Source organism: Dermacentor variabilis, chromosome 9 (genome assembly GCF_050947875.1).
Source record: "Dermacentor variabilis isolate Ectoservices chromosome 9, ASM5094787v1, whole genome shotgun sequence".
NCBI lineage: Eukaryota > Metazoa > Arthropoda > Arachnida > Ixodida > Ixodidae > Dermacentor > Dermacentor variabilis.
In genome coordinates, this window is record NC_134576.1 from 150,123,806 (window position 1) to 150,150,617 (window position 26,812).

Below are 26,812 nucleotides of genomic sequence, written 5' to 3' on the forward strand. Positions count from 1 at the left end.
GCACATGCAATTTTTTATCATGGAGAGGAAGTAGCATATAGCAATATTTTTATTTCTTGTGACACATGTCCCTTATTTTTTCTCAATGCAGATGTGATACGGTTCAATGTGGTAGAGGTATCAAACGTGATACCTGCAGTCGCATGAAATAGCCTACTCACAGATTCCAAATGCAGTGCACAAGTTGGCGCCAAATGAGCATGCATGAAGCAAGGAGGAGTCAAAATTACTGTACAGTCAGCATTTTATTGCATGCTAGCCTTCTTGGCAGCCAGTGCAGCCTCCTTCTGCAGGGCTTCATTGGCACGCATCTTTTTCAGTCCTTTCTTGTTGTGCCTCTTGGCAAACCGCATGTTCCGCACAAACTTGGCATCCACCTGCACATGAGTGAGGCCGGCTTAAATGGAGATGCATACACATTTACCACCCTTCCACCAACACACTAAATTCCTAAAGCAAGTGCACCATGCAACACTCAAAATAGGAGGTTGGCACAGTATTCTTATAGCCTCATTAAATAGTGATTTCAATTATGTGGTAGAAGACCATATCGGGAACACCAAAAATTGATCTCCACATATCAGGCAACTATGATGTCACCTGAGCAAACGCTGGGAGCACCTTCAGAGCATCCAGTTTCAGCATGGTACCTGACCGATTAGCTCAGCGCTACAATTAACCCTTTGAGGGTCAATGACACAAAATATATATGGCGCAAAAACAAGCCCAAAAGTGGTCGATGCCATATATTTACGGTGTCGTCTGGGCGTTTAAAAAGCGCGCCAATTCCCTAACTTTTTCTTTTCTGTCATGTGCTGCCACTATGTGGGAATGCAGGGAATTTTTCTCGCGCGCCTCCCTCTCTTGGTTTTCGTTGCACGGTTTGCTTTAGTGCTAGTTCGCTCCAGTGCGTCTATATTTACCGCTCGCGCATTGGCGCGCATGTGGGCGGGTGGCAGTTTGGGTTTTGTTTTCGCAGGCGGTTTCGGCTTGTTGCACTAGCAAAACTGGATACCTCGTTACTAATCGCTCAAAGGGCGACCGCTTGTTCCTCGCTCGTTTAGTGCTCACAGGAAGGATGCCGCGGTGCATGTGTTTCTTTCTCTTTTTTTGATTCGCGAAAACTAATTACATCTGGGCGGTAAGATGAAGACTGGCGGAAGTTTGTCACACATTTTGCTTTTTTTGACGGGCACACAACCGCAGTTTTCTTGAGTGCACACACCTATGTAGTTCGATTACACTATGGTGGTACATATTAGTGTAAGAGCAAGAACATTTGAGTCTTGCAAAACATTCTCGTGTGCGCATTTTTAAAGCTTTGAACTATAACAATGCATCAAATTTTTTATTCTTATAAGTTTATTTCCTTTTCTATTGTTATTCATCAATGAAGAGTACATATATACTAATGCAAAATATTTTTTTCTCGCTTTATAGTCACCCTAGAAAAATTACGGTAAATTTTTTTCGAAATAGGTCCCTCAGAAGAATTGGAATCTGCAATAAAAAGAAATCGACCCTGGGCGATCACATATGGCGAAAAAAAAAAAAAAAAAGACTATCAAAGGGTTAAGCCTAATGACTAGCTCAAGGTGGAGAAGCATTCCTCACTGGAAAAAACACCTTACTGTCCTTTCAATGTAAGCAATGCACCTGTGTGTTGATGAGCTTGGAATAGGCAAGCAACCGACAGGAAAAATGCGGACAGTTTTGTGGCACTCTGAACACAATTTTACACAAATAAATCAAGACTTCACATGCACATGGAACTAACCATGAAGCTACGAGAGCTCATGCAGGTTAAAGAAAACGTACCCCCATATTCAGAAATGCAACTTAAGTCAAAGCCCATGCTTGACTTGATTTAGATGACACCTGGCGTTAATGTGCCCAAAGACGCTCACTGCGTTTCCTTCAGCACATTCACGATAGGCATAACTTAGATCAAGTCAAAATTAAGTTGCATTTCTGACTACGGGAGATATTCCAGTCTAGGCACCAAACCCCATACCAATGCAAATCACTGTAATGGTGACTAATCAAGTGAAAATCCACAAGGGGGAGAAGGATTCAGCAAAAGGAAAGCTAGCCACGTTTGCTCTCATGCGGCCATCAGCAAGCCTCCTGGTTAAGCTCAGTTGGTGGCTGAACTAAGACAACCAGCGGGGCCAGGGTTGATCCTTTGACAAGCACAAAATATCCCACTGCGAGGCTTTCTGGCTGATAAACTCCTTTGTAGCTTTGATTATTGCACATTGATATTTGTGCACCTAGAAAAAAATTTTGATTAGATAAGGTACCTGCATTACCCTGTGCCAACTGCTAGTTTTACTGCAAGCTCTTCATATCCCTGCGACAGTCTAATGCGCGAAGAAAAATGTCATAGGCAACCAGTCCCTTGTTGCTTAACCTGAGTGCCTAAATGTTCTTTGAGCTACCATAAGAGTAGCTTGTCATGTCACTTAAAGCCGTTTCAAAATTTTCATGTTCATTCTTAGTGTAGTAGCTTTCACCATGACTGATTTAACACACCCTAGTGAATGCTAAAACAAGTGCTTTCAGAAATACAATTTTGCATTTTAAGAAAAGTTTACTGTTTCAGAACTCAAACTAGGGTCACTTACAGTTTTTATTACAGCCCAAAATAAATAAATTAAAAAGAAAACTATTTATTTATGTGGTTTTACATGCCAAAACCATGACCTGATTATGAGGCCCGCCATAGTGGGGGACTCCAGAAATTTTGATCACCTGGGGTTCTTTAACGTGCACCTAAATCTAGGTACACGGGTGTTTTTGCATTTTGCCCCCATCTAAACGTGGTCGCCATCTTCAGGATTTGATCCCGCGGCCTAATGCTTAGCAGCCCATAAAAATTTCCAATTTTTTATCCACATACACAAGGGCAATTTTACATGCAACAATAGCTAGCCAGCTAGTATATTCGGAATAGCTTGTTCACACAATAAATGTGTCAATCCTGTTGCCTGCACCCCTAGTTACCATTAGAAAAAATGCAAGCATCACCAGCACTATACTAAGGCGTGTGCAAATATATATTTTTTGGCTCTAAGCGAATAATTAGTGCCTAATAATTTCGAAGCACATAGTTTGAATAGTTGTGGCATTTGCATAAAACCTTGGCACAAGAGCAAAATGTTTACAAATTAAAAAAATAAAAGTATTTACTAGCCAAAAAGGAAACAGGTTCACATTCAGAGCCAGTTTCTTTTTCAACAGTGCCATTACTCCGACATAATCAAGCAAAAAAAGCAATTTCAACATTTCTTACAGCTCCAGAAGCAGAGATTATTTGTTTACAGGCTCTTGTTCACTTTTGTGTTTCAGACTACCGAACATTTTGTGGTGGTCGAGGCCGTGGGAGCGTTTCGCGTTTGCCCGCCGTAATGCTTTGAAGTTAAATTTTGACTGTGACACCAGCGGTTTATGCTATGCTGCACTAAATCAGTTACATGCTTTCTATCTACACACGAGCTTAATGCGTTCCGTTTTGCATGTGCACAGACGAAAGTTTTTTTTATTATTATTTATATAACAGTTCAATCGGGGCGACGGTTTTCTGTGAATTTCAACTTCAAGTGTGGCTTCACAGCAACGTGGCCTACGTCAGGAGTTAACCACCTTTAGTGACAAGTTCGCCATCAAAATAGCTGTAGAGGTGCAGGGCAATTTGCCCAAAGAGAATGCCGTGGCCGATCCGTGCAGTTATTTCTGGAAGTTATATGAAGATTTCTTTTTTTTTCTTTTCAGAGTAAGGCGCGGCGGCGACTTATATGTGGAAAAATAGCTATATTCATTCTTTTCAAATGCTAAAATTTGAGCTGAAGCAAATATCGAATAGCCTAATATCTGATCGAAAGTTTAAAATACTGAGCATTCAGACAAGCCTACAGGCAGTGTCTATTATCGTGGCAGCCGAGAGCTTCTGTACCAAATTTCTCATGACAGTTGCCTCCTATTGGCTGCCTAGAATGACGCCGTTAACTGCCGGCAGAATACCCTTTTTCCACTCTTGCAGGAGCTGTGGGAATTTTCACTGCTAACTTATCCACAGCAGTCAGCAATGTCCCGACTGCCATGTGCTTTCAATCACCATACCACAGTTTATGCAAAGTGCCAATAGTGAGACAAATTCAATTCTGAGCCCGCGATCATACATTCCCTGTGTGACCCCAGTATTCTATTGAATTCATCACGACAGTTAAAGGGACACTAAAGGTTACCAGAAACTCAAGTTAAATTGGTAGAGCAATGTTCTAGAACGTCTAAAGCGTCAATATAATCGCGAACAGAGCTTTAGTAACCGAGAAATTGAGGTAAATGCACGACACGATTTGAGACCCCCCAGCGACATTCCGGTACTAGCCCGATGACGAAAGCACTCCTCATAATTTGTGTTACTAATACTCAACTACTCGTATTAAATATATTTCATTCGATTATAAGACTGAAAAAAAATGCTACTTGTTTACGTGTATTCGATTCTAAGAAAAAATAGCATTTTGACATTACCCTTCAGTAATATGAATGGTCGAAAGGTTTCGTTTTCGCTCGACTCTGAGCGATCTACTCTGCGCCGCGCACGCTTTGGAGTTTCAGTAGTTTCGTTATCGCGTCGTGCTGTGAGGGTTCTGCTGGCTCGCGAAACTTTCATTTGGAACAAGCAGCGAGAATGCCACGTCCATGTGATGTCGTGGGAAGCCCTCGTTGCTTTCCTGCTCCGGAGAGCCCGTGTCGAGGCCGCCGTCGTAGTATGCAACGACGCCGGCAGCGCGAGCCCTCAGCAGCAGGTGGCGCTCGTCGGTGCTCAAATCGCTGAAGTGGAGCCTACCATCGTGAGCCAATCTGTCGTTGTCGGGGTCCACTGCGACGAGCGTCGAAGTTTGCGCGTTTCTCCTTCCGCTAGCCACCATACTCCCGCTTTCGCTCTGCTGTCTGCTCTGTTTCTGGCCGCGCGTTTGCGTTTTGCGCAGAAAAGCCGTAGCGCCGTCTGCGGACGCCGTTCTGCTCACCGATGGTGCAACGTCACTATGAGACCATGATGTCAGTACTCCTTGAACGGAGGGCGGGCGATTTGAACTGCGCTAGAGGTACGCGGACACTTCAGAACGCATTTTCTCTTAAAATAAGTCTCTCCTTGGCACGAAACAAGCGTTTCTGGGATGGTGTTTCAACAGTCCACATTGACTTAATAGTAACCTTTAGTGTCCCTTTAATGTGGCTGGCTGCTGGTAGTCAGTTACGTATGTGCGTCTCAATCCGCCCAATTGCAGTGAAGATTATTCTGATGAATTCATCACTGCAGTCACTAACATGACTAACTGCAGTCACCAACTGCTGGTACAAACTACCGTTTTTGAGTGCATTTGGGATCTAATTTCTTAACCATGATATCACACATTGCACAAAGAAGCGCTAATATTGATCGAGATATACCAATGCCGACTCCGCAATAAAAAATGCCGTGTGTGACACCATAAGCCAACCATCATAGAAACCAAGGATGACATAGGGGAAATTACTTGTGCTTACTAAATGAATTAAAGAAACAATAAATTAATGGAAATGAAAGTGGATGAAAAAACAACTTTACGCAGGCGGGGACCGAACCCACAACCTTCGCATTTCGCGTGCGATGCTCTACCGATTCAGCCATTGCGGCGCCGTTTTCCCATCCACTTTCTTGGGTATTTATGTTTCCTACTAGAACCCTGGGAGCGTTATCCAGCACCACCACTCACAAACCTTGGCGGCAGATATGGAACATCCTTTCTGCCGCAGGCGTCACGAGTGATCTTTTTGGGTGAAGGCAACTGGTCAATAAACCCACACGTGCTATCTGAAGGCATCAATGTTGCCGGATTCGAGACCCTCGTTATGCAATGAACAAGAAAGGCATTTAACCCTTTCGCTGTCACGGACGTACCGGTACGTCATCGCGCTTCCCCCCCACAGTGTCACTGACGTACCGGTACGTTCTCTATCGTGCGTTCAAAATTTCGCGCCTGAGCGCAAAGCTGGCGCTCCTGGATTGGCCACGCCATCTGTTGATTCTTTCTACAAGATCGTATATTCGCCTTGACCTGTGTTAGTCCATGTATTGAAGAGTATGGTGCGACTGCCACTCCCCACTTTCTCTTTGCTGAGTGGCGTGGTGGCTCCGCGTTCGCTGGATCATGCGTCGCGCGCGTGTGGTTATGGGTTCAAGGGTTGTTCTGCCATCTCCGCTGGTTTGAAGATTTTTATTTTTCTTCTGTTGGTGTGCCTGCTACAGCGCGTCAAGTTCAGGCGCACGTGCCGAAGCCTCTCCGAAAAGAGTGACTTTGCTGCTTTCGTTCTCTCGCCGCACCCTCGCTTCCGGCTTGCAGCAGTAAACGCAAAGCCCTTCGAACTTTGTTTAGCCTTTTTCAATCTCCCTCTTTGTTCTTGATCACGCAATGTCCCATTTATCTCCGTTGTGCGGGCGACTGAAAGCGCATCCTCCCTGCGCGCGGTTACTTTCGGATGGCTCAGCGCGCGGGACCTTCGTCCGTTCATTGGAGCGGTGGCTCAATTCCGATTCAGAATACGAGCCGAGCTCGGATTCGGACTCTGACAGAGTCGCATGCGAGGAAGAGGCTGACGATTCGCATGTTGAACGGATTTTATAGTCAGGCTGATGATGATGACGATGTTAACAACAGCTGCAGAACACTGAAATGTGCATATTGCATTGACTATGTTATTTGTATACCAATCATAATCAAAAATAAATTGCTATGTTAATTCCCTGTTATGCTCGTTCCCTGAAACCAAGCCGACACTGGGGGTGCGTCACGGCCAGAAAGGTCCAACAGCGAAAGGGTTAACTGAGGGGCCCAATTTTTATTAAAGGGACACTAAAGGTTACTATTAAGTGAACGTGGACTGTTGAAATACCATCCCAGAAACCTCGAAACGCTTGTTTCGTGCCAAGGAGAGACTTATTTTAAGAGAAAATGCGTACCGAAGCGTCCGCGTACCTCTAGCGCAGTTCAAATCGCCCGCCCTCCGATCGAGGAGTACTGACATCATTGTCTCATAGTGACGTTGCGCCATCGGTGAGTAGAACGGCGTCCGCAGACGGCGCTGCGGCTTTTCTGCGCAAAACGCAAAATCGCGGCCAGAAACAGAGCCAAGACAGTGCCGACAGCAGAGCGAAAGCGGGAGTATGGTGGCTAGTGGAAGGAGAAACGCGCGACCATAAGCTGGCACTTTATTCTATGACGCAAACTTCGACGCTCGTCGCAATGGACCCTGACAACGACAGATTGTCTCGCGATGCTAGGCTCAACTTCGGCGATTTGAGCACTGACGAGCGCGACCTGCTGCTGAGGGCTCGCGATGCCAGCGTCGTTGCGTACTACGACGGCGGCCTCGACACCGGCCCTCCGGAGCGGGAAAGCAACGAGAGCTTCCCACGACATCACAAGGACGTGGCATTCTCACTGCTTGTTCGAAATGAAAGTTTCGCGAGCCAGCAGAACCCGCACAGCACGACGCGATAACGAAATTACTGAAACTTCAAAGCGTGCGCGGCGCAGAGTCGAGCGCGCAGAGTCGAGCGAAAACGAAACCTTTCGACCACCCATACTACTGAAGGGTAACGTCAAAATGTTTTTTCTTAGAATCGAATAGACGTAGACAAGTAGCATTTTCTTCCGTCTTATAATCGAATGAAATTATATTTTTAATACGAGTAGTTGAGTATAGTAACACAAATTATGAGGAGTGCTTTCGTCATCGGAATGTCGCTGGGGGGTCTCAAATTGTGTCATGCATTTACCTCAATTTCTCTGTTACTAAAGCTCTGTCCGCGATTATATTGACGCCTTAGACGTTCTAGAACATTGCTCTACCACTTTAACTTGACTTTCTGGTAACCTTTAGTGTCCCTTTAAGCGTATCACAAGAAGTCAACAAACATTGACACCAAGGTCAACATAGGGGAAATTAATTGTACTTCCTAAATGAATTAAAGAAACGATGAATTAATGGAAATGAAAGTGGATGAAAAAACAACTTGCCACTGGTGGAGAAAGATTCTTCGCACTGCGCTCATGTGCGACACCAGTATTATTCCACTGAAATTATCAGGACTGTGGCTAACTGCCGACGCCAACTGCCATAGTCAGCTACGTGCCGATTCTCCTGGTTGCAGCGAGAATCATTGTTTCATGTGACTTGCTTGGTTTGACATAGCACAGTAAGTGAAGTTTGGCCCATCTGCATGGTATGCCATCGTTTCCTGTAACTGTGTAGCGAGACAAGCTTGGTCCGAAGTAGAGCGGTTGTCGCAGTTGGGTAAAGCAAATGCCTAGGTGTGTGAAATTGGTGAATTACGTAGCGAATTGAGCCTCTTGGCCAGAGAGAGGGTAGAAAAACTGTGCACCCCATGTCACCACAAAAGAGCACCTGTTAAAAAATGCTTCTCCACCTAGTCGACACAGCTCTCCGGTAAAGTCATTTAGGGTAGCCAATGGGAGGCGACTTCCGTGAGAATACACACTGACTTACCCCTCGCATAGAAGGCTTGTTTCCCTTCTTGGGCCTCTTGATGCCGTTCCTGTGGTCCTTACGATCTGAAATGCAAGTTCCTTCATTCACAAACAGCACATCCCTTTTGTGTGCCATGAAGAGGAGTCACCGCTGTTCAATTTTCAACAGTGCAAGATGTCCAAAACTGCTTACATGGCAACTGCTGCCTCTATACCATCATTAGTTGAATTCTACACTGAACCAGCATGCATGGGTGCTTCGTATGCTACGTTGCTGCGTCAATCAACAGCAAACCAGTTGTATGTGTGCTCCTCAATCAACAGTGCAGGCTCCATTGGAAAAATGTACTCACTCTGATTGTGATTGGTGTGGTTCTTGGTCTTTGCCATGGCGGTGCTTCTTCAGTATGGCAACTGCAAAGGAGGCGGGTAAATTAGTCAATGATGCCGTGCTAACCTTCATTTCAATTCCTTCATTCCCACAAGAAGCGGCGACTGGAACTACCGTCTCGCTTTCATTGTTTCAATCATCAATAGCCACAATTTACAAAAGCCCTTGCCAACTTGCAACCCTACAACGCTGTTAAAATGTGTATTGTTTTTTTGTTTTGATACCACCCAATCCTCTCAATGCCTCGGCCATGAGAGAAAATATATAAATTATAATGAATGAAAGAGCTTGTGAGAGCCAGGACCACAACCACAAGTCGAGTAAACTGTAGTTGTTAAATTACTATTGGTATCGTTTTTGGCACTGCATGGGCCTCAGCTGTACGCCCGCAAGTATGTCCTGTCACACGACTTATGCGTACACTCACTGTACTTAAACAGTCAACCAAATGCGCACAATACCGAGCAGCCACAAGGGTCACAAGGAAAAGTCGGCGATACCTCGATAGCAGTCGCCTGAGCTAAGTGCAGTATGCACGCACGTGGTTGCTAGTTTAAGCTGCTATTTCACCGATTTAACGAGCACGCTGACATGTAGGCACGTCGTGACCCCACAAGCACGTTCAAACAGTGCGCTTGGGGAACGCCGAGAAGTGCACGTCACTATAGCACCCGTACCGATTCGCACGCTTCCAGGAAATGGGAAAGCGACGAGGACACTTTTTAGGTGCACGAAATAGTGCCAGCAGCCTTCATCGCCAAGTATTTCGGCATCTACTAAATGTACCCGCATATTATCACGCACAGAACCACGTATCGGCAGCCGAGACCGCAATCAAAGGTGGCAGCGGATTTATTGTTAAAGTGACATTACGACAGAATGTAACATATGAAAGCCTGATAAATGCTGCAACCAGCGCTTTTTAGGTTACCGGCGGTAAACGAAGGGAACAAGTGGATTAAACTTGATTTTGAATCAAGGTAACATACCTTCGAACGCCGCATGCAAAGCTCACAAACGAAAGGAAACGACAGTAGCCCGCCTCCTATAGCTTCGTCTAAACCACGACCTACTGGAACTCCAGACCTGCACAGACATCCGGCTTCTATGAGAGCAGCTTGCGCCCAGTTTCTTTCAACCGATGGCCGTAGGTGGCGCTTTTGTAACCTGTTCGTGATATTGTATTAATCGCTGACAATGTAGAAGATCTGCAGGAATTAATGGACATATGTGGTACAGAAGGAGACAGGTTAGGCTTGAAGTTTAGCAAAGAAAAATCAGCAGTCATGATTTTTAATGATAACAGTTGCGGCGAGCATAAGATACAGGAGGCCACGCTGGAGATAGTCGATAAATACAAGTACCTTGGGGTGTGGATAAATAATGGCATTGAGTATCTGACAGAGTACGAAAAATATCTAACGACTAAAGGTAACAGAAGTGCAGCGATTATGAAGAGTAGGGCACTGTGGAACTACAATAAGTACGAGGTAGTACGAGGGATATGGAAGGGGGTAATGGTACCAGGCCTGACTTTTGCCAATGCAGTTCTATGTATTAGAACAGAGACCCGGCAACAGTTGGAAATTAGGCAACGTGGTGTGGGTAGGCTCGCTCTGGGAGCACATATGGCGAGACACCAAATCTTGGAGTGCAGGGGGATCTGGGATGGTCTTCTTTCGAGGGCAGAGAGGCTAGTAGCAAGATAGCATTTGAGGAGCGATTGAGAAAAATGGGGGAAATTCGGTGGGCTAGGAAGGTTTTCAGTTACTTATAGACGAGGAATGTTGACACGAGGTGGAGGAAGCGAACTAGAAAATTGATAAGCTAATACTTGGGCAGTAGCGGGGGGACAAGTAAGGAATTATCTGTCAAGAAAAGGGTTAAGGAGACAGAGAGGGGTATGTGGAGTGCAGAGATGCAAACCAAATCGGCATGCATTGGAGACATACAGGACGTTTAAGCAAGTAATAGCCAAAGAAAATATTTACGATAACTCTAAGGGAAGCTCATTGTTGTTTGAAGCCAGGACAGGTGTACTGCGGACTAAAACGTACCGAGCCAGATACCAGGAGATAGATTTGGTGTGCGAGGCGTGTGGAGAGGAGGAGGAAACGGCTGAACACCTGATACTTGCTTGTAAACAACTTCACCCTGCAGTTGAATCTAACGGGGAACTATTCAAAGCTTTGGGTTTTAAAGACAGTGAAAGTAGAATAGACTTTGAACAGGTAGAAATAACTAAACGGAGACTATCTGATTGGTGGATAATATCAACGCAAAAGTAAAGGAGTAAATACATAGGTATGCATGCATATAGAACCATTAAAGGCTAGGTGGCGCGCGCCGCCGCCACCCGATTCAAAGGGTTGAGCCCATAGAGTTTCTAAATAAATACTAATATGAAACTCTATGGGTTGAGCCCATAGAGTTTCTAATGGTTGAGCCTCAACTATCCATCCATCCATCCATCCATCCATCCGTGGTGCATGGTGAGGATGGAGAGGGCGCTAGAAGGAAGTAATATCGGGTTTTAATCTCTAATACAAACAGGCAGGTACAAATAGAGCAGCAACTCCCAGGTTTATTTTATGCGGACATTGTGTTGCTCGCTAACAAGCAAAGTGATTTGCAACGTCTGGCAAATATCTGTGGACAGGAAGGCAACAATTTAGGTTTGAAATTTAGTGTTAGAAAATCAGGTGTTATGATATTCAATGAAAACAGTGAACAGACAGTGGAGATACAGGGCCAAGAAATCCTCGGGTAACAGAATATGAATACCTTCGTATATGGATAAACGAAGGCAATGGATATATGGAAACACAGGAAAAAACCATAACAGTCAAGGGGAAGAGAAATGCAGCCATAATGAAGCACACAGCGCTATGGGGATACAATAGGTACGAGGTCCTCCGAGGTATATGTGGAAAGGGGTAATGGTTCCAGGACTTACTTTTGGAAATGCGGTTGTTTGCTTTAAATCAGGGGTACAATCAGGACTCGACGGGAACCAAAGGTCAGTGGGTCGCCTCGCATTGGGCGCTCGCGGGAAGTCTACAAATGACGCTGTGCAGGGGGATATGGGCTGGACTAGTTTTGAAGTGAGGGAAGCTCGAGGTAAAATTGAGTATGAAGAACGGCTGATGAATATGGAAGAAAGTAAATGGGTTGGGAAAGTGTTCAGGTATCTGTACAGGCAAAACATTGATTCACAGTGGAGGAAAAGAACTAGGAAGCTTAATTACCAGCAAGTGCGCGGCCCGTATGGTGGGCAACACAGCAGCAAAGAAGGTCAAGCGGAAAGTCAGAGAGGTTGAAATAATCTCATGGGTGGCCGCCATGGAAAAGAAACCTGCCATGAGTAACTACTTAAGAGGAAAAAAACGAAATCAGGAAAGAAACAATTTATGATAACACAAAGAGAAGCTCATTACTTTTCGAAGCGAGATAGGGATGCCTTAGAACACGCACCTGTAAAGCGAGATATAAGACGGAAGAAGAAGCATGTGCTTGCTTCGGTAAAGCTAGGGAGACTATGGAGCATGTTTTATTAGAATATGAAGACGTCTACCCAGTGGTCGATTTAGGCACCACTGGCCTCCTTGAAGCCCTTGGGTTCAGCGGGAGCAGTGGTAAAGCAAACAGGTCCGCAATAGACATTAGTAAGAGGCGATTGGAGGATTGGTGGAAGAAAAGTAGGGAAACGACAAAAGACGGAGACGTACAAAAGCACAGTTCGCAATAGGGGATCAGAAAATTTGGACGTGGTAGTTCATAGTGTTTTTTTTTTTTCATTAGTTAACCTAGGTAGAATATTAGGCAGCATAGTAGCAAGAGCTTGGTGGCGCAACCCACCGCCCCGTTTCAAAGGGAACGCTCATAACATCCATCCATGCATCCGTCTGCTACGCGGTGGGCGGCTGTGCGGCATTGTAATTAGTACGGCAGCTGTTGTGTTGTGACGAACTGCTTGTCTAGTTGATGATTTTTGCTAACACAGTGACAGTGATGCCACAAGGCTTTGATCGGTCACTTCGCTCCAAAAGTTGACTGCCCGAACCTAAAAGATGTCGGAGCGTGTAGTCCGCTGCTCTCTATATATAGCGTTAAATAGCCGCTCCTATTGCCTTTTTTAAAGCATATTATTATAAATCACATTGTGTATAGAGTTCGCAACGCACACAACAGTTTCATTGTACACGTTGTAGAATTCGCTTCTGCGTTCTTTAGAAACTTTAAACCACCGTAATGTTCGACGACAGAACGATTACCACTCATTTTAACCGTGAATGCGTCGTGAGTTCAAAAAGTGAATAACGCACACAGCTTCACTGCGTACGTATCTTAAGCACCACCGTTATGCTGCCGCCGTACCACGCAGAAAAGATAGTTTTACAGTTTGAAAAGAGTTCCGTGACACGATTTAAGGCCTGCAGTCCAGCACGTTTTAAAGCACTGGGATCGCTTAATTTTTTGCAAGCTTTCTACTGAGCTACACATCCAACGATATTAAAAACAAGATATGCTCACCTTCCCTTGAAACAGAATCGATCAGCCTATTGCGCATATCGGGCGGAGGACTTACTCGTGAATACTTTTACTATACTTTTACCAGATCATCTGCCTTTCACTACGGCGTACAGCAGTAAATCCTAATGTCATCTACGACATTAGGCTATCTGTAATCAACTAAAAAAAGCTAGATTATCCTATGAATCTTCTTAAGCAATTTTTTCAGTCTCTTACAGAGGCTAGGAAAGGGAAATTTATGCCGTCGATCTAGCATTGCAGCATGCCACCTGTGCTCGTTGTTTACATTTCTTGCACCGCTCCTCCTCTTCTAGTTTCACTATTCAAACGCAAAGCATTCGATAATATGTTTTCTTTTGTATATTTGTGAATTTATTCATTTACCGCCAATACAAGCGCTTCGTGCCTGCGGAAGTGGCAAGACAAGCGTTGAACAGACCGCAAAAGCAGACGACAGCGAACAGGTTATAACTAGCGCCACTCTTCTCGTACGTTCTTTCCCTAGCGGCAAAAGAGGCGAACTAGACCAGGCGTGCTGGAGGAGGGAGGTCTGTGCAGGTCTGGAGTTCCAGTAGGTCGTGGTCTAAACCATATTGTTTCGAATGTGGCGCTAGTGTCTACGGGAGTTCTCATAAAGGAGCACTGACACAAAAATTTGAAGTCGAGATAACTTGTGAGATCAATTTAGTTAATCACACACACATCGTCTATATAATATTAGCGGCGAATATCGCTTAGAACATATTTAAAATCAATTTTAAAGTACGTGCGCGCAGCCAAACGCAAAACAGAGCACCTCGCGACATTGACATCAACTGGGATTGTAAATCATAGAGTTAGTAGAACAACTCGCTGCGTAACACGTAGTCGCACACACAATAACAACTTCTCATAGTTAAACAAAACATGTTTTCGCGTAATAATAAAGCTAAAACAGCTTTTCACGTGCTGTTCTAGTAGAAAGTGAATCATGGTGACAGACGGAACGGTACTTGCCAAGCGCGTCTTCAAGGTGTCCTGTCTCTACGAGAACGATGCCAATCCGAATCCACAATATACCGGCATTCCCATGCTTACCACAGCGCAGCAGCGCCAGGTTTCCCTCTAGGTAAGTAGTGAGAAACTCTATGTTTACCACACACAGTACATGTGTCCGTTTCCTGTTGTACAGCGCCACCTGTGGTCGCATACTTTAGTTCACGACGCCACCGCTACGCTTATTTCCGTAGCACTGTGGAAGGTACAGTTTCCCTTCTCTAAAGTTGTATAGGTGTTCTGTGGCAATGCCTCCTTTACTAGATGCCAGCCGCGTTGCTCGCTTTCCCATTGCGGCGGCGGCTCCCTTAGTTGGAGTTAGTTCAACATAAATTCCGTGAGGCGGCGCTCGTTGCCTTTTCAACTTCCGGCGGATGTGGCAGCGGCGGCTGAATGCTCCACAGTATAGTAACTCTATGGAATGCTCCGCTGGCGCTTTATATGCGCGGGCGTCTGTTAGCGAGCGTTATCGCCGACCTCCGAGATGGCAACAGACGCCATGGTAATCTCTGAGGCCGCAGCACGTGATCTAGGTTGCAGACGTCCGCCACAAGCGGCGCTCGTTGCCTTTTCGCGGAGGAGAGAAAAAAGAGAGGGCCAGGAACCGAGTTTACGGACAACGCGGCTGGCATCTAGTAAAGGAGGCATTGTGTGTGGCTACGCTTCGCCATCCCTTTAGCTGATCGTAGCTGGTCTTTATTTGAATGAGTTTTGCAAAGAGTCGAACTCACGAGTACAAAGAAAAATGTTGACACCGGCGTTCGAGCTAAAACAAGATGACGACTTCTTAATAATTGAGATCAAGGCACCGTACTCTAAGGTAAACGACGTATAGTTCCAGCCTTTCGTGGTTCTGTGCTCGAACCGTTTTAGTTATGGCAAAGCGTTCGCGTTGTTGCTGATCAAACTGCCTGTAAATGACATCCATGTCTGTTTTTCATTCCCTTTCTCACCTCGTGCCGCTTCAAAAGATTTCGGAGGCGGAGATCTACTTCTACGAAGAGGAGTTCAAGTTTTACTCCAAGCCGTACTACTTAAGGTGACGTTCTCCAAGCCTGAGCGAAGGTGTCCGTGTCTGGCAGTGTGGATAGATGCAAGTTGATAATGGGCAGTGAGCAAGAGACCAAACTATGGGCGCACAGTAGCGGCAGTACCCCCCGATCGGCTTCCAGCGTACAGTGCTGGAAGCTCTAGTGTTGCACTATGAACGAAAAGAAGGGGAACCGAGGGGTCCAATTTTTGCTAGTCACAACGCTAGTCACAAGAGCCAAGGAAAGCACAAGGGTAGTTATTTGTAGTTTTGATTTAAGTGCAAAAATAAGAGAATGGGAAATTAAAGTTGACAAAAAAACAATATGCCACGAGAATGCGTTTCAGGCACCAGACAGGCATGCAAAATTTGTATTTTGTAATATTCTCATTTTTGTATCGAAAATACTTGGGCATATTCTTCTAAATCCCACAGAGGCTATGGGGTACAGACAGGAACTAGGTACCTTTACCATTAGCTGGCATGTTTTGAGTGTAGTGTATTGTACAACATTGCTTCAATCCTTTTCCCAGCAACAGTGAAATCCTGAGGTCTCTGAAACAAACTGCTTTGCCTGGTCTTAACAAGTTCCACTGGGTTACTCTGTGCACACGTGTCGTCTGCCTTGCTTTGAGTATACCATACTGCTCAACCTTGTACGAGGAACAACTATGGTGTACGGGCAATATTGCACACTTATGGGCCAGCTGCAACAGAATTTCGGTCCATGTAATAGGTCTAGTTTTTGATAGTGTAGACATAGAAGAGCCTTTGTGCATAACTTTACTTTTGATATATAAGTGGATGCACTGCTAAATGCTTGCAAAAATGAACGTTTTGATGCTGAAACTGAAAAAGACACTGTAGTTACTGCACTCTGAAAATTAGACAGGGCTTGGAACATTCAGAAGCAGCACAAGCCCTCCGTGCCATGATCTTCAAGATCAGGCAGCACTTGTGGTGCTGAAAATCTTAAAGGCAATGTACCCAAATTTGTCATATCCATTTACCACTAGGTGCATGTGTCATCTGCTATGATGCTAGTTTAAGGCTGTTAATAAGGAAATTGTGCACTACCAGCCCTGCAGCGTTGCCAAGGTTGCATAAATTGTATGTACTACTCATTTATAACCAATTTAGCCAACGTGAAAGTTTGTTTTTTTGGCCTTTTTAAGCACGTATAGCATAATGGCCTTGACAGCTTGGTGTGATGATTATGGGACAATGATTGCAGTGAAGTGTGGTGCAATCATAAAATTCTATTTGCACTATTCAAGATACAGACTGCTTCTCTAGTTTTTACATCATTGACAGTTGTCATTAGTTATTTCAAATGCAGTTTACGTCGATACATGCTACCACTTAGAGACTGAAAGAACACTTTATGTAAGTGGTCCTACATAGAATCAATATGAATATGTATAAGCAAAAGAGATTTGTTTTTGTTAATGTTTTGGCTTGGTAACACAAAGTAGACTGGAAAACCACAAGTTCATATGGAGGGACACTCGCGGTGCTAACTTCCAACACTCTTATTTTGAAGAGAATACACTTATATGTTAGAGTATTTAAACGAAAGCATTCAAGTAAGGTACTCAATGTTGATTCAAAGATGTACCATCTAAGCCAGGGAAATATTTCTGTTTATTTGGGGGTGATGGCATGCCTATTCGTCGTTCAAGCTGGTGAAGGACAAAAAGCAGGTCCGCACCACGTAGCCCGGTCAGACTGGAGCATATGAGTGCCAGCACACTGTCAAGCACAGAGCAGACGCTGTGCACATGCACTACACTTGCAGTGTAGCTGCGGTCTGCTATGTAGCCTAGATACCAGGGCCACCGCGGGGTGCCGCGACGAGTCTACTGGCTAAGCATACTGCGGCTCGCTGAGGACAAGCGCGTTTGGACTTACGAATGGTGGCATGGGCTAATGTTTGGCGCATCATAGGTGCCAAAATTGGAAGTAGTGGTATCTGCATTGACATCCAAAATAATATTTGAACTGCGTGCCACGGTGACGTTTAGTAGGCGAAGCATTAAAGGTCCACCACGATCCGTTGTAGCCTTCGCAGTGCAAGGCATTGAAGAAGGAGCAGAAGCACCGCGAAGGGTGTATTTGATTGCCAATAACTCCACTTCTGCTGAACGCATTGGAAGTACCTATTGCAGCAAAGTATTTCTGAAAGAGTCTATTCTGACTTCAAATGCATTTCTCAACTTCGATAAAAAGTGGCTCAAAGCCCCTTTAACCCCACAAAGTCTAGCATATTATTTTTGGGATATGATTATGGATACCTGAAAAGTCTGATTTGAGTGCGGAAAAACTTAATGCAAAGCCCATAGCTGCATTTTTTATGTGCTGTAGTGAACTTACAGCTGTAGATAGTTATCAAACTAACTTTTAATAAATTCATTACTCTAGGAATTATTTGTTAAGAGCTCCTTGTTTTTTTTAACATGGAAGTGTTTTTTGCTGGACTTCACTGAAAATTTGTTCCATGTATGTGCGTCAAGTAATCATGATCATGCCAGTTTCTTGGCATATGCACGAGGATCGCACTACTGTGTGATATTGTGCTAGTTTTTTGAGCTGAAAGTACGACTGTTTGAGAATGCCACCAGATGGTGTTGCCATCTATGAATCATATCAACATAACACCTTGATGGCCGGTCTGGCTGGTGCGCCCTTTCTAGTGTAACCATAAAGAATTGCGGGTGGTTTAGCTCTGGTTAACCCTAGTTTAATGTCGAAGGCAAGAGCTGCACGGCTACGCTTGTGGTCTCAAGTCTTGCACGTTCTTCCTCCCTTTCCTCAGCACGTCGTCTATGCAGTGTCTCATTCCGGCACTCTTGAAAACTCAAAGCGGTCTCTTTCGCAGTTGAAGAGTCACTCCGAGACATGGCTCGACTTCTTATAGCCGCATCTTCATTACGACGCTTCTCGAGTCGTATGGCGCGTTCTTCTGGCATCTCTTGAGCGCGTTGTCTCTTCCTCGCTTCATTCTGTCGTGGTTGCGTCTCTTTTGCGCTCTCCATAATGACTAAATACACTGAGGCGAAGTGCATACACACACACACACCCTCCCCGAGGCGACACCTCCTCTCCCTCTACCCCAGCAGAGCACACCTGGTGGATCGAGCGGTGTCGATGGCGGCGCCATTTGTTGGAGCGCGGCTGCGTGTGTATATATATATATATATAGTCATATCATAAGAAGCCAACAAACACTGACACCAAGGACAACATAGGGGAAATTACTTGTGCTTAATAAATGAAAATAAGGAAACGATAAATTAATGGAAATTAAAGTCGAAAAAACAACTTGCCGCAGGTGGGAACCGATATATATATATATATATATACACACACACACACACACACACACACACACACACACACACACACGCACACGCCCTCCGCAAGGCGACACCTCCTCTCCCTCTACCCCAGCAGAGCATATTTGGTGGAGTGAGCGGTGTCATGGCAGCGCCATCTGTTATAGCGCGGCTGCGGCGTTGCTAGGCAACGGGTCGTTCGTGGCCACGGCATACGGGATACGGCGCGACGAGTCGATGGTGCGCTGGCTGGTGTAGTAAAGCTTTCGCTTTAGAACAATCAAAAGTGCAGTCAGGCATGATGAAGATATACAACTAGTGTGCACCGCGTTCTCATTTCCTTGGTGCAAGTGCTTTCACGTCCGCAGCAGTGTGAGTGTTTGATGTGCGTCGCATTTTTGCTCGCTAAAAATGCACCATGTGGCAACAACATAGTTTCGCCACATGCGGACTCATCATCCTGTCTGATAGACTTGTGATGCCTTGTAGCCTCAGAAGTGCCGCTCATGCACACTGCCCTCCTGTGCTGCCCTCGTGTGCTTGCTATAGTTGTTATTGCTTCAGCTTTTGAGTGACTGTACATTTATGGACATCTATTTGTGAATGTGCAACGAAGTTGCCACTTCTTAGAATACATGTTTCACTTTCATGTAATGACCAGTTCTTTGAAAGAGGGAGAAACAAATTTTTGTATGAGTCTACTCTCCATTGCCAGAAATAAGGGTGAGCAAGCTATCGAGGGCCTGAGTATTACTTTCCCCCTTGGGTGTCCGACATGCGCTGCCAAAGATGATCTACGCCATACTGCCACTAAGGTTTGCGGGGCGATGAGTTCGTGGGAGGTTTCGGATAGAAAGACGCAGATGAAGCTTGAAGACAATTTGTATTTAAAAGGACATTTTACAAGGAATAACATATGTTATGCAAGGTGGAACTGGAATACCTATGAGGCAACCCTATCTCGACTGAGCCAACGGTGGGTAGCCCTTCAAGTTTGGTCCAGAACCATTGGTTAGGGTAGTGGGGCCATGTTTTTTATCCCGCGGTACCCCTCCTCAAACATTTACAGTCCAGTCATCACTGAGTGATATCGGGGATGGCCCGCTGACTATTGAATCATTGAGGCTCGTCTATGCCCACTTTTTTTTTACAATTTAAAGTGTGTACTCCTCTCCCTGAATAAACATGTAAAAATGCAACAGTGGAGAGGGCCACCAACGCTAAGCAATCATACATTCCACAAAAGGCCATACGAACACAGCCTAATGCAACAGAGCCCAAACAGAGTGGGTGCAATAAAACGCTAACAAGCAGGAAGCACTTGTAATCTGAGGTGGCAGGATAAAGGACTTGAACTCGTACCCAGGGGAGACCTTCAGAACATCAGGCAGTGTGGCAAGAGCTGGTCCTGCATCACCAAAATCCCGTCTGTGAATATCAAGTAAGCACTGCCACATCTGCTCAGTGCCGAATCCATCCGCTCCCTCTCTTAGTCTCCAAAGAGGTTCCCGTGCTGGTCTTGCGCACATAGTGAACATTGACTACGACGTAAATGAGTTCGGTGCTCATGAGATGCATTGCCCTTGTGCGTCTGGAGCAGAAGGTAGACAAACTTCTTAGCCTTCACCATTAAAACTGCTGAACCAAAGAAGCACATGACGTGGCGCTGATTGTCACCCCTCTTGGGGAGAGCTTTGTTCCCTAATGGAAACAGCCCCACGTTTTAGGACAGTTCGTGCCGCCATGCGCTCCCCATGCATGCCGTGCAGCTAGTTTGACGGTGTGTCTGCTTATCAGTAATAGCATTCTCCCTGCTTGACCATTCATGAAACGACGCTGCCAAAAGAGCTTCAAAATGTGTTGCTGACGACTAAGGTTGTAGACGGGGCACAGTTGGCCCTGATCGCAGCTCTTTGTGGTGCATAAAATTGGCCAGTGTCATGAGCCACGCGCCTGTCTCATCTTGGCATTGTACACTGCGATAGGCACCTGCCACCGAAAGCCCATTATCCTGATGTGTTTATTCTGTGCTCACTCATCAAGGACCAGAAGAATTTCAGTTTGGCCTAGTTGGTGTTTACTGCGTATCATACTGACTGCAAATAAAGACGGGGACAGAGGAACAGAACACAAGAACGACACGGGTGGTAACATTAAACTAGTTTATTCACGGCAACTTGTGGCAATATATAGACAAATAGAACATGCGCAGAACGTAGCAAACAAGAACACTCGTCAGCCTAGTGGGGCAACCAATTATAAAAAAAATCTATCTCGGATTGAAACAATCTAATGGAAGTGTCACTAATGGTCTTGGCCTTTCTTTTTTGTGTGATATGCCTCCATCAGTTTGCATGCAGTCTGGTCCTGGCTTCTCCCCAAAATATTTACCTCTTTGAAAAGTGGTGCACCATTTCATTAACTTTTGTTAACTTTTGTTCATGTTCCCTGGCCCGATCATTCAGGCACCGTCTCATCTGCCCTATGTAGGACTTGCCACATGCCAGGGGGATCAAGGTCCCTCAATCACATACTGCCAGCCATCTTCAAAGGCCCTTTCGTTACAGCCATTTCATTTCGCCAGACTAAAAGGAAGGAAAATAGAAGATCTCAAGTTCCTCAAGCTAAAATTAAAGAAATAAATAAAGCTTTTCTAGCAGTAGGCCTACAGTGCTCAGTGCTACAGTGGTGTTTGGGTTTTGTGGCGTTAGACAATCAGAGGTGTAATGTTTTATGAACAACGTCCCTATGTCGTGTGCTAAGCTTCACATTATCCAAATGGCACTGTATTAATTAATTGCTTGTCGCAGTACCTTGGTGCATATTTTCTTCCACTAATGGTGATCTAATGTGTACAACCTGTGTATCTATTTCCCATGATAGTGTGGCTGGAAATTTCTTGCAGTTTAAAAGCATACAATAAACATAGAGCCTGAGCTGTCACCATCATTGCATAGAACAGGGTGGTGTATGTCAAGGTTCGATTAATGAAAGCGACCTCAAATAATTTCCATATTAAAGTTTTCTACTCAAATGAAGGATGAAAGCGTGTGAGTTCATTATTGCAGGAAAAATGTATATTTGCATACAGAAAGTGGAAAGAAAACTTACAAATAAACAAAGGGAAAAGAACACACTGCACTCCTTATAATAAACACAGTTCTCATTAACTAAAGCAAGATGTCGAATAATCAAGTCAAGTGGTGACTGCAATTCAAACTCTATAGTTGCTAGGAATGTCCGACTACATAAGGACAGTGGTATGAGAGCGGGGTGCGGCTCACCAGCAGTTCAAGCACATGGTCACGCAGATGAAGAATATCGAGCTGTTGTTGACGGAAGGTACTGGTTGTGCCTTGAGTGAATTCCAGGTAGTTACAAGGTGGGATGTTGTATTGGGCTCAAGTGGTTGAGCAGTCCAGTTTCTGCCAGTAGGAGTCTGGAAGCTCGGGCCCATGGCCCGACGCCTCATTCCTGCTCCCAGTAGACGCTGACTTCTCTGGTTCGCTCTTGCATCTGGGCACCACCACGTCGTTCCAGGGTCTCTCTCTCACTTCTTCTTCTTCCTTCCTTTTCTCCTACGTCAACCATCGTGTATGGTCCTTAATGGTCGCTTTCTTTGTATTTTGTTCCAACGGTGTGCAAAATTTCATCATTGTCTTCTTGCACTCGTCCATTCGTTCTTGATGTTAAGTTGTCCTTGCCGCACCGCTCCTTTTATGTACACCACTGGTTTTGTGCACTGTCACTCCCCGAGAACTTAACACACAACAAAGAGTGCCCTTTCGAAAAAGTTTGTTTTTTGGAGGAAAATGAACTGCTGTTCAGTGCGCGGCAAGACACTTAAGCCAGTGTTGGCCATGAACATTGTTGCCGACACACACACACATGCGCACACACACACACACACGCAAAAAAAAAAAAAGCTCCACAGTCAAGTTGTTACAAGGCAACTACTATAGATTGCATGTTTAAAACTGACTCATATAATCTGCACCAACATTTTCTGAGCCTTTAATGTACTCTACCCTAAACGAATATTCTTGTAGTGCACGGCTACACCGCAACATTCTGCTGTTCAAGTGTTTTGCTTTTAAGGGATACTGTGATGGCTGGTGATCCGTTTGTACCACAAATGAGGTGCCATAAGGGAAGACGTGAAATTTCTAAATTGCCCAAACTAATGTCAGGCATTCTCGCTCGATTGCGGAGTCTCTTTTCACGGGGATGAAGCTGGCAGCTGGCATATGACACAGGGTGGTGGACACCATCATGGTCTTGCATGAGAATAGTTCCTATACAGGAGTCTGAGGCGTTGGACTGGAGCACCATTTATTTTTTGAGGTCAAGTGCTTTTCGAATTAATCCAGAGAATAATGCCTTCTTGAGCGAATCAAATGCTTCTTTTTCCCCGTTACATGTCATTTTATTCTTCTCCGTCTTCTTCGTCATCTCGGTAAAGGGCTGGGCTTTTTTGGCATAGTGGAGTATTAGGTCACGGTGCTAACCAACCAATCCAAGGAATGAGCGAAGTTGTTTCTTTGTCTTGGGCTTAAAAGCACCAGAATTTTGTTCATTTTGTTTTTGACTGGCCAGACGTTGCCGTTTCTCAAAAACATGATATTGGTCATGGCCACTTCTCATTTCTGTGGTTTGATCTTGAGTCCTGCTTGTCACACTCTGGAAAGCAATTGTTTCAGTGTTGCTAGATGCTCGTTCCATGTTTTGGTAGCAACTAGCACGTCGTCTATGTAGTGAACCATGTTTGGGATTCTGAGGAGCAGCCTTCTCCTCAGATGAGTAAATACAGTGAATGCGGTCTTGATGCCGAAAGGCATATAGAGCAAAGGATAATGCGCAGACTGGGTTGAAAAAGGAGTCTTTTGCTGCAGCTCTTCTTCAAGTGGTACCTACCAATATCTTTTGGTTAAATCAAACTTGGAGAACCACCTCTTTGTTCCCACTTCAGCGAACAAGTGATTGGTTCTGGGCATAGGTTCTCTGTCAGAGACCAGAACATCATTTATGCACCGAAAATCGACGCATGCTCTATAGCTCTTCTCAGGCTTTTTAACTAGAACAAGAGGGGAATTATATGGCAACTCGCAATGCTCTATAACCCCAAGCTTCAACATGTCCTTGACCTCCTTTTCAATGACTCCTTTCGTGGCAAACGGTAGTGAGTATTGTGAAGTGTGAATTAGTTCTGGGGCGGTCATTTGTAACTGGCATTCCACCAGGTTTGTTTTACCCAGAATCGCCGAGAATATGTCTTTATATGTATTTAATACATCAGGTATTTTGGTGCACTGAATCTCCTCAATAGCATCTCCAGTTGTTGCGGAGTGAATGCCACAGCTGTCATGGACCTTGAAGGTACGTAATGGCTTCTCAGACTCCTCTTCTTCGATCACTGCAAAAGATGATGTCTGAGGAAGCTCTTCCTACTGATCTTCATACTTCTTCAGCATGTTGATACTGTTATGGTGCAACCAAGAGTGGCGGCAGTCAGAAGACGATCTGACATTTAGAGGTGGAATCGCTATCGACTGCCATCTTGTTTATGCATTGTCTCTCATGTAAATGTTGTAAATACATGTTAATATGTGACTTCTGCAGTGTAACAAATTGATGAGAGGTGCAGGTTACTCAGAAGAAACAACAACGGAGCTCCACAGTGGTCGTCACCTTGGACTGGACCACATGACGGACGAAACAGGACCTGACATGGGCGCGGCCTACATCAATGCCTACAACCCTGACGGTTGTGCTGGCTCAGCTGCGGGATCCAGAAACGTTCTGCGGCACTGACCACTTCGACGTGGAAGACTGGATCGCCACGTATGAGCGTATAAGTGCCCACAAAAAATGAGATCCGACGATTATGTTGGCTTACCTGGTCTTGTACGTACAAGGCATGGCAAAGGTCTGGTATGACAACCCTTGCTCAGCTAGAACTCTGCACTCACACGAAACATACTACACGAAACCCCGAGATGTGGAAGGTACCATGGTTCCGAAACAATTACAGCCTGCAGTCCTTAACACATAATATACCGACTGTACTAAACAAATATAAGCACACAGCTACGCTAAATAAAAATGGTTTGCGTGACTACTTTCTTTCTTTATAGTGGCACTTTAGTACATTTGCATTCAAGTGTAAAATGTCATCTTCATGCATACGCACGAAATTGTAATGTTTGTTGTGTATAAAGATTTCAGTGTATATATCATGTGAGTGCTACTGCCATGTAAGGGACCCTGGGCCTCCGTCAAGCTGCTGCGACAGCTTTTTGCCCAGGTGTCCCTCCAGTTCCTTTTGTTTCTGGTAAATAAAATTGATTGATTGATTGATTGATTGATTGATTGAGGAAAAGCTTAACAACTGGGACACATGCAAACAGAAGCTGAGGTACTTGTTCGGCCGTCCTGCCAAGTGGAAGAGCACCGCTAAGAACTAGCGACCCACTCCTGGAGGTCCACAGAATCACACGTCTCTTACCTCCAGGACGTGCTGTTCCATAAGGCAGACAGCAATATGCCTGAGTCAGACAAGTTTGGGCACACACTGAAGGGGGATCGCTGACGATGCTTTCAACCTGCTCATGTGCAAAAATTGTGAAACTGTACAGGACATCGTAAAGGAGTGTCAATGCTTTGAGAAGGCCAAGAGCCGCTGCATTGCAACGCTGTTCGCATGTCTGCCGAACACAGCTGCGACATCCTCTTGTGATGACAGGCTAGGAGGGCAGCGACCATCACCATCAAATGACCTGACGCGGATAGTGTGTCGAGAGCTTAAAGGCATGGCACTTGCGGCCTTTTTTTCCCATCCCAGTGAGCCAAACAACTTGCCTACAGCACCATTTGTGCAGGCAATAGTCTGCGAAGAACTGGCTAATCTTGGAGTTCATTCTGTATGTGCCGTTGTCACTTCACAGCTGTCTCATGCTTCAGGTCCATCGACTGGTCCGCGGTATCCTTCACGCTACTGAAATCCAGCCGAGTGGTGAACCGCAGACGATCGGCCAATCTGTTTTGCCTGCTGGCACATCGGTCACGTTGCTCACCATTTCAACAACCATATTGTCTCCTTCCCTCTGCGACCGCCATTCACCAGTTATTATCGCCCCGAACAGAGTGAGCGTCGTTGCCGGCCTCCATTGGCACTGCAACAGCCAAACAATGACGCTTGTGCTCCTTGGAACAGTCCCTCGTCATCATTCCAACTTCACCAGTCCCGTTTGCCACCAGCTCGTCGACCATCGTCCCTATCACTGCAGGCTCGTTGCCTATCGTTCCCGATGCTGCCCCGGCGCTCGTCTCCTGTAAACTTAGTGATGCAGCTGCCAGAGGGGATGCATTGACGACTAGATCGCAAAACCCTCTCGGCACTTTGCCGACCAAACAGAACTTGATGGATGTTTTAGACAATGGCGTCAGTGTCCCAGTACTCATTGACACTGGCGCGCACATATCTGTGACTGACGAGTGCCCAATTGTGCTATTGCCTGAACAAAGTTCTCACACCTGCTGCATCATGCACACTCCGCGTCGCCAACGGAGGAACACCTACCATGCTTGGTATGCGCACGAATGCCCTTGTGACGTTATACTTGGCGTACACTTTTATCATCCCATTCAGCCCTCTTTGATTGTGTGTCTAGTGTCATTCTGCTTGAACTACTCTACGGCTGCTATAGTCCACCAGTCATACGACCATGGTTATGCTGTCCCGAAAACATCTGCCTGTCGCCTCAGGCCACTATGTATGTCACTCTACTGTCGTTCCCATCTGTTCCTGATGCAGCCTATGTACTACATCCCACCGCTGACATACTGCTTGAAAGAAATTTGGCTGTTTCTCATACTGGGGGGGTGCTTGCTGTTACAGGCAATCGGGCTTTGCTCCCCCTCCTTAATTTTAACTGCTCGACTCAAATTC

At 45.3% G+C, this 26,812-nt stretch overlaps 2 protein-coding genes and 1 long non-coding RNA gene across 4 annotated transcripts in view; 2 read left to right on the forward strand and 1 right to left on the reverse strand.

Annotated features, from left to right (window-relative positions):
* Nucleotides 1-226: 226 nt before the first annotated feature.
* On the reverse strand, nt 227-10,056 carry RpL29 (ribosomal protein L29). The gene is made up of 4 exons (XM_075670010.1): nt 9,921-10,056; nt 8,894-8,954; nt 8,560-8,624; nt 227-377 (listed from the first exon to the last, which is right to left on the reverse strand). The coding sequence occupies exons 2-4, from the start codon at nt 8,928-8,930 to the stop codon at nt 246-248; spliced, it is 234 nt and encodes a 77-aa protein (XP_075526125.1). The 5' UTR covers nt 8,931-8,954; nt 9,921-10,056; the 3' UTR covers nt 227-245.
* A 5,049-nt stretch (nt 10,057-15,105) lies between these two features.
* The window catches only part of LOC142557830 (protein SHQ1 homolog), a 111,083-nt gene continuing 99,376 nt past the window's right edge, over nt 15,106-26,812 (forward strand). For both annotated transcript variants that reach the window (XM_075670012.1, XM_075670013.1), the window contains exons 1-2: nt 15,106-15,319; nt 15,471-15,538. In XM_075670012.1, the coding sequence (XP_075526127.1) occupies nt 15,245-15,319; nt 15,471-15,538 (143 nt within the window). In that variant the 5' untranslated portion in view covers nt 15,106-15,244. The remainder of the gene's footprint in view (nt 15,320-15,470; nt 15,539-26,812) is intronic.
* On the forward strand, nt 15,545-21,523 carry LOC142557831 (uncharacterized). The gene is made up of 2 exons (XR_012822862.1): nt 15,545-15,783; nt 21,330-21,523. It is a non-coding gene; the product is annotated as an uncharacterized LOC142557831 (long non-coding RNA).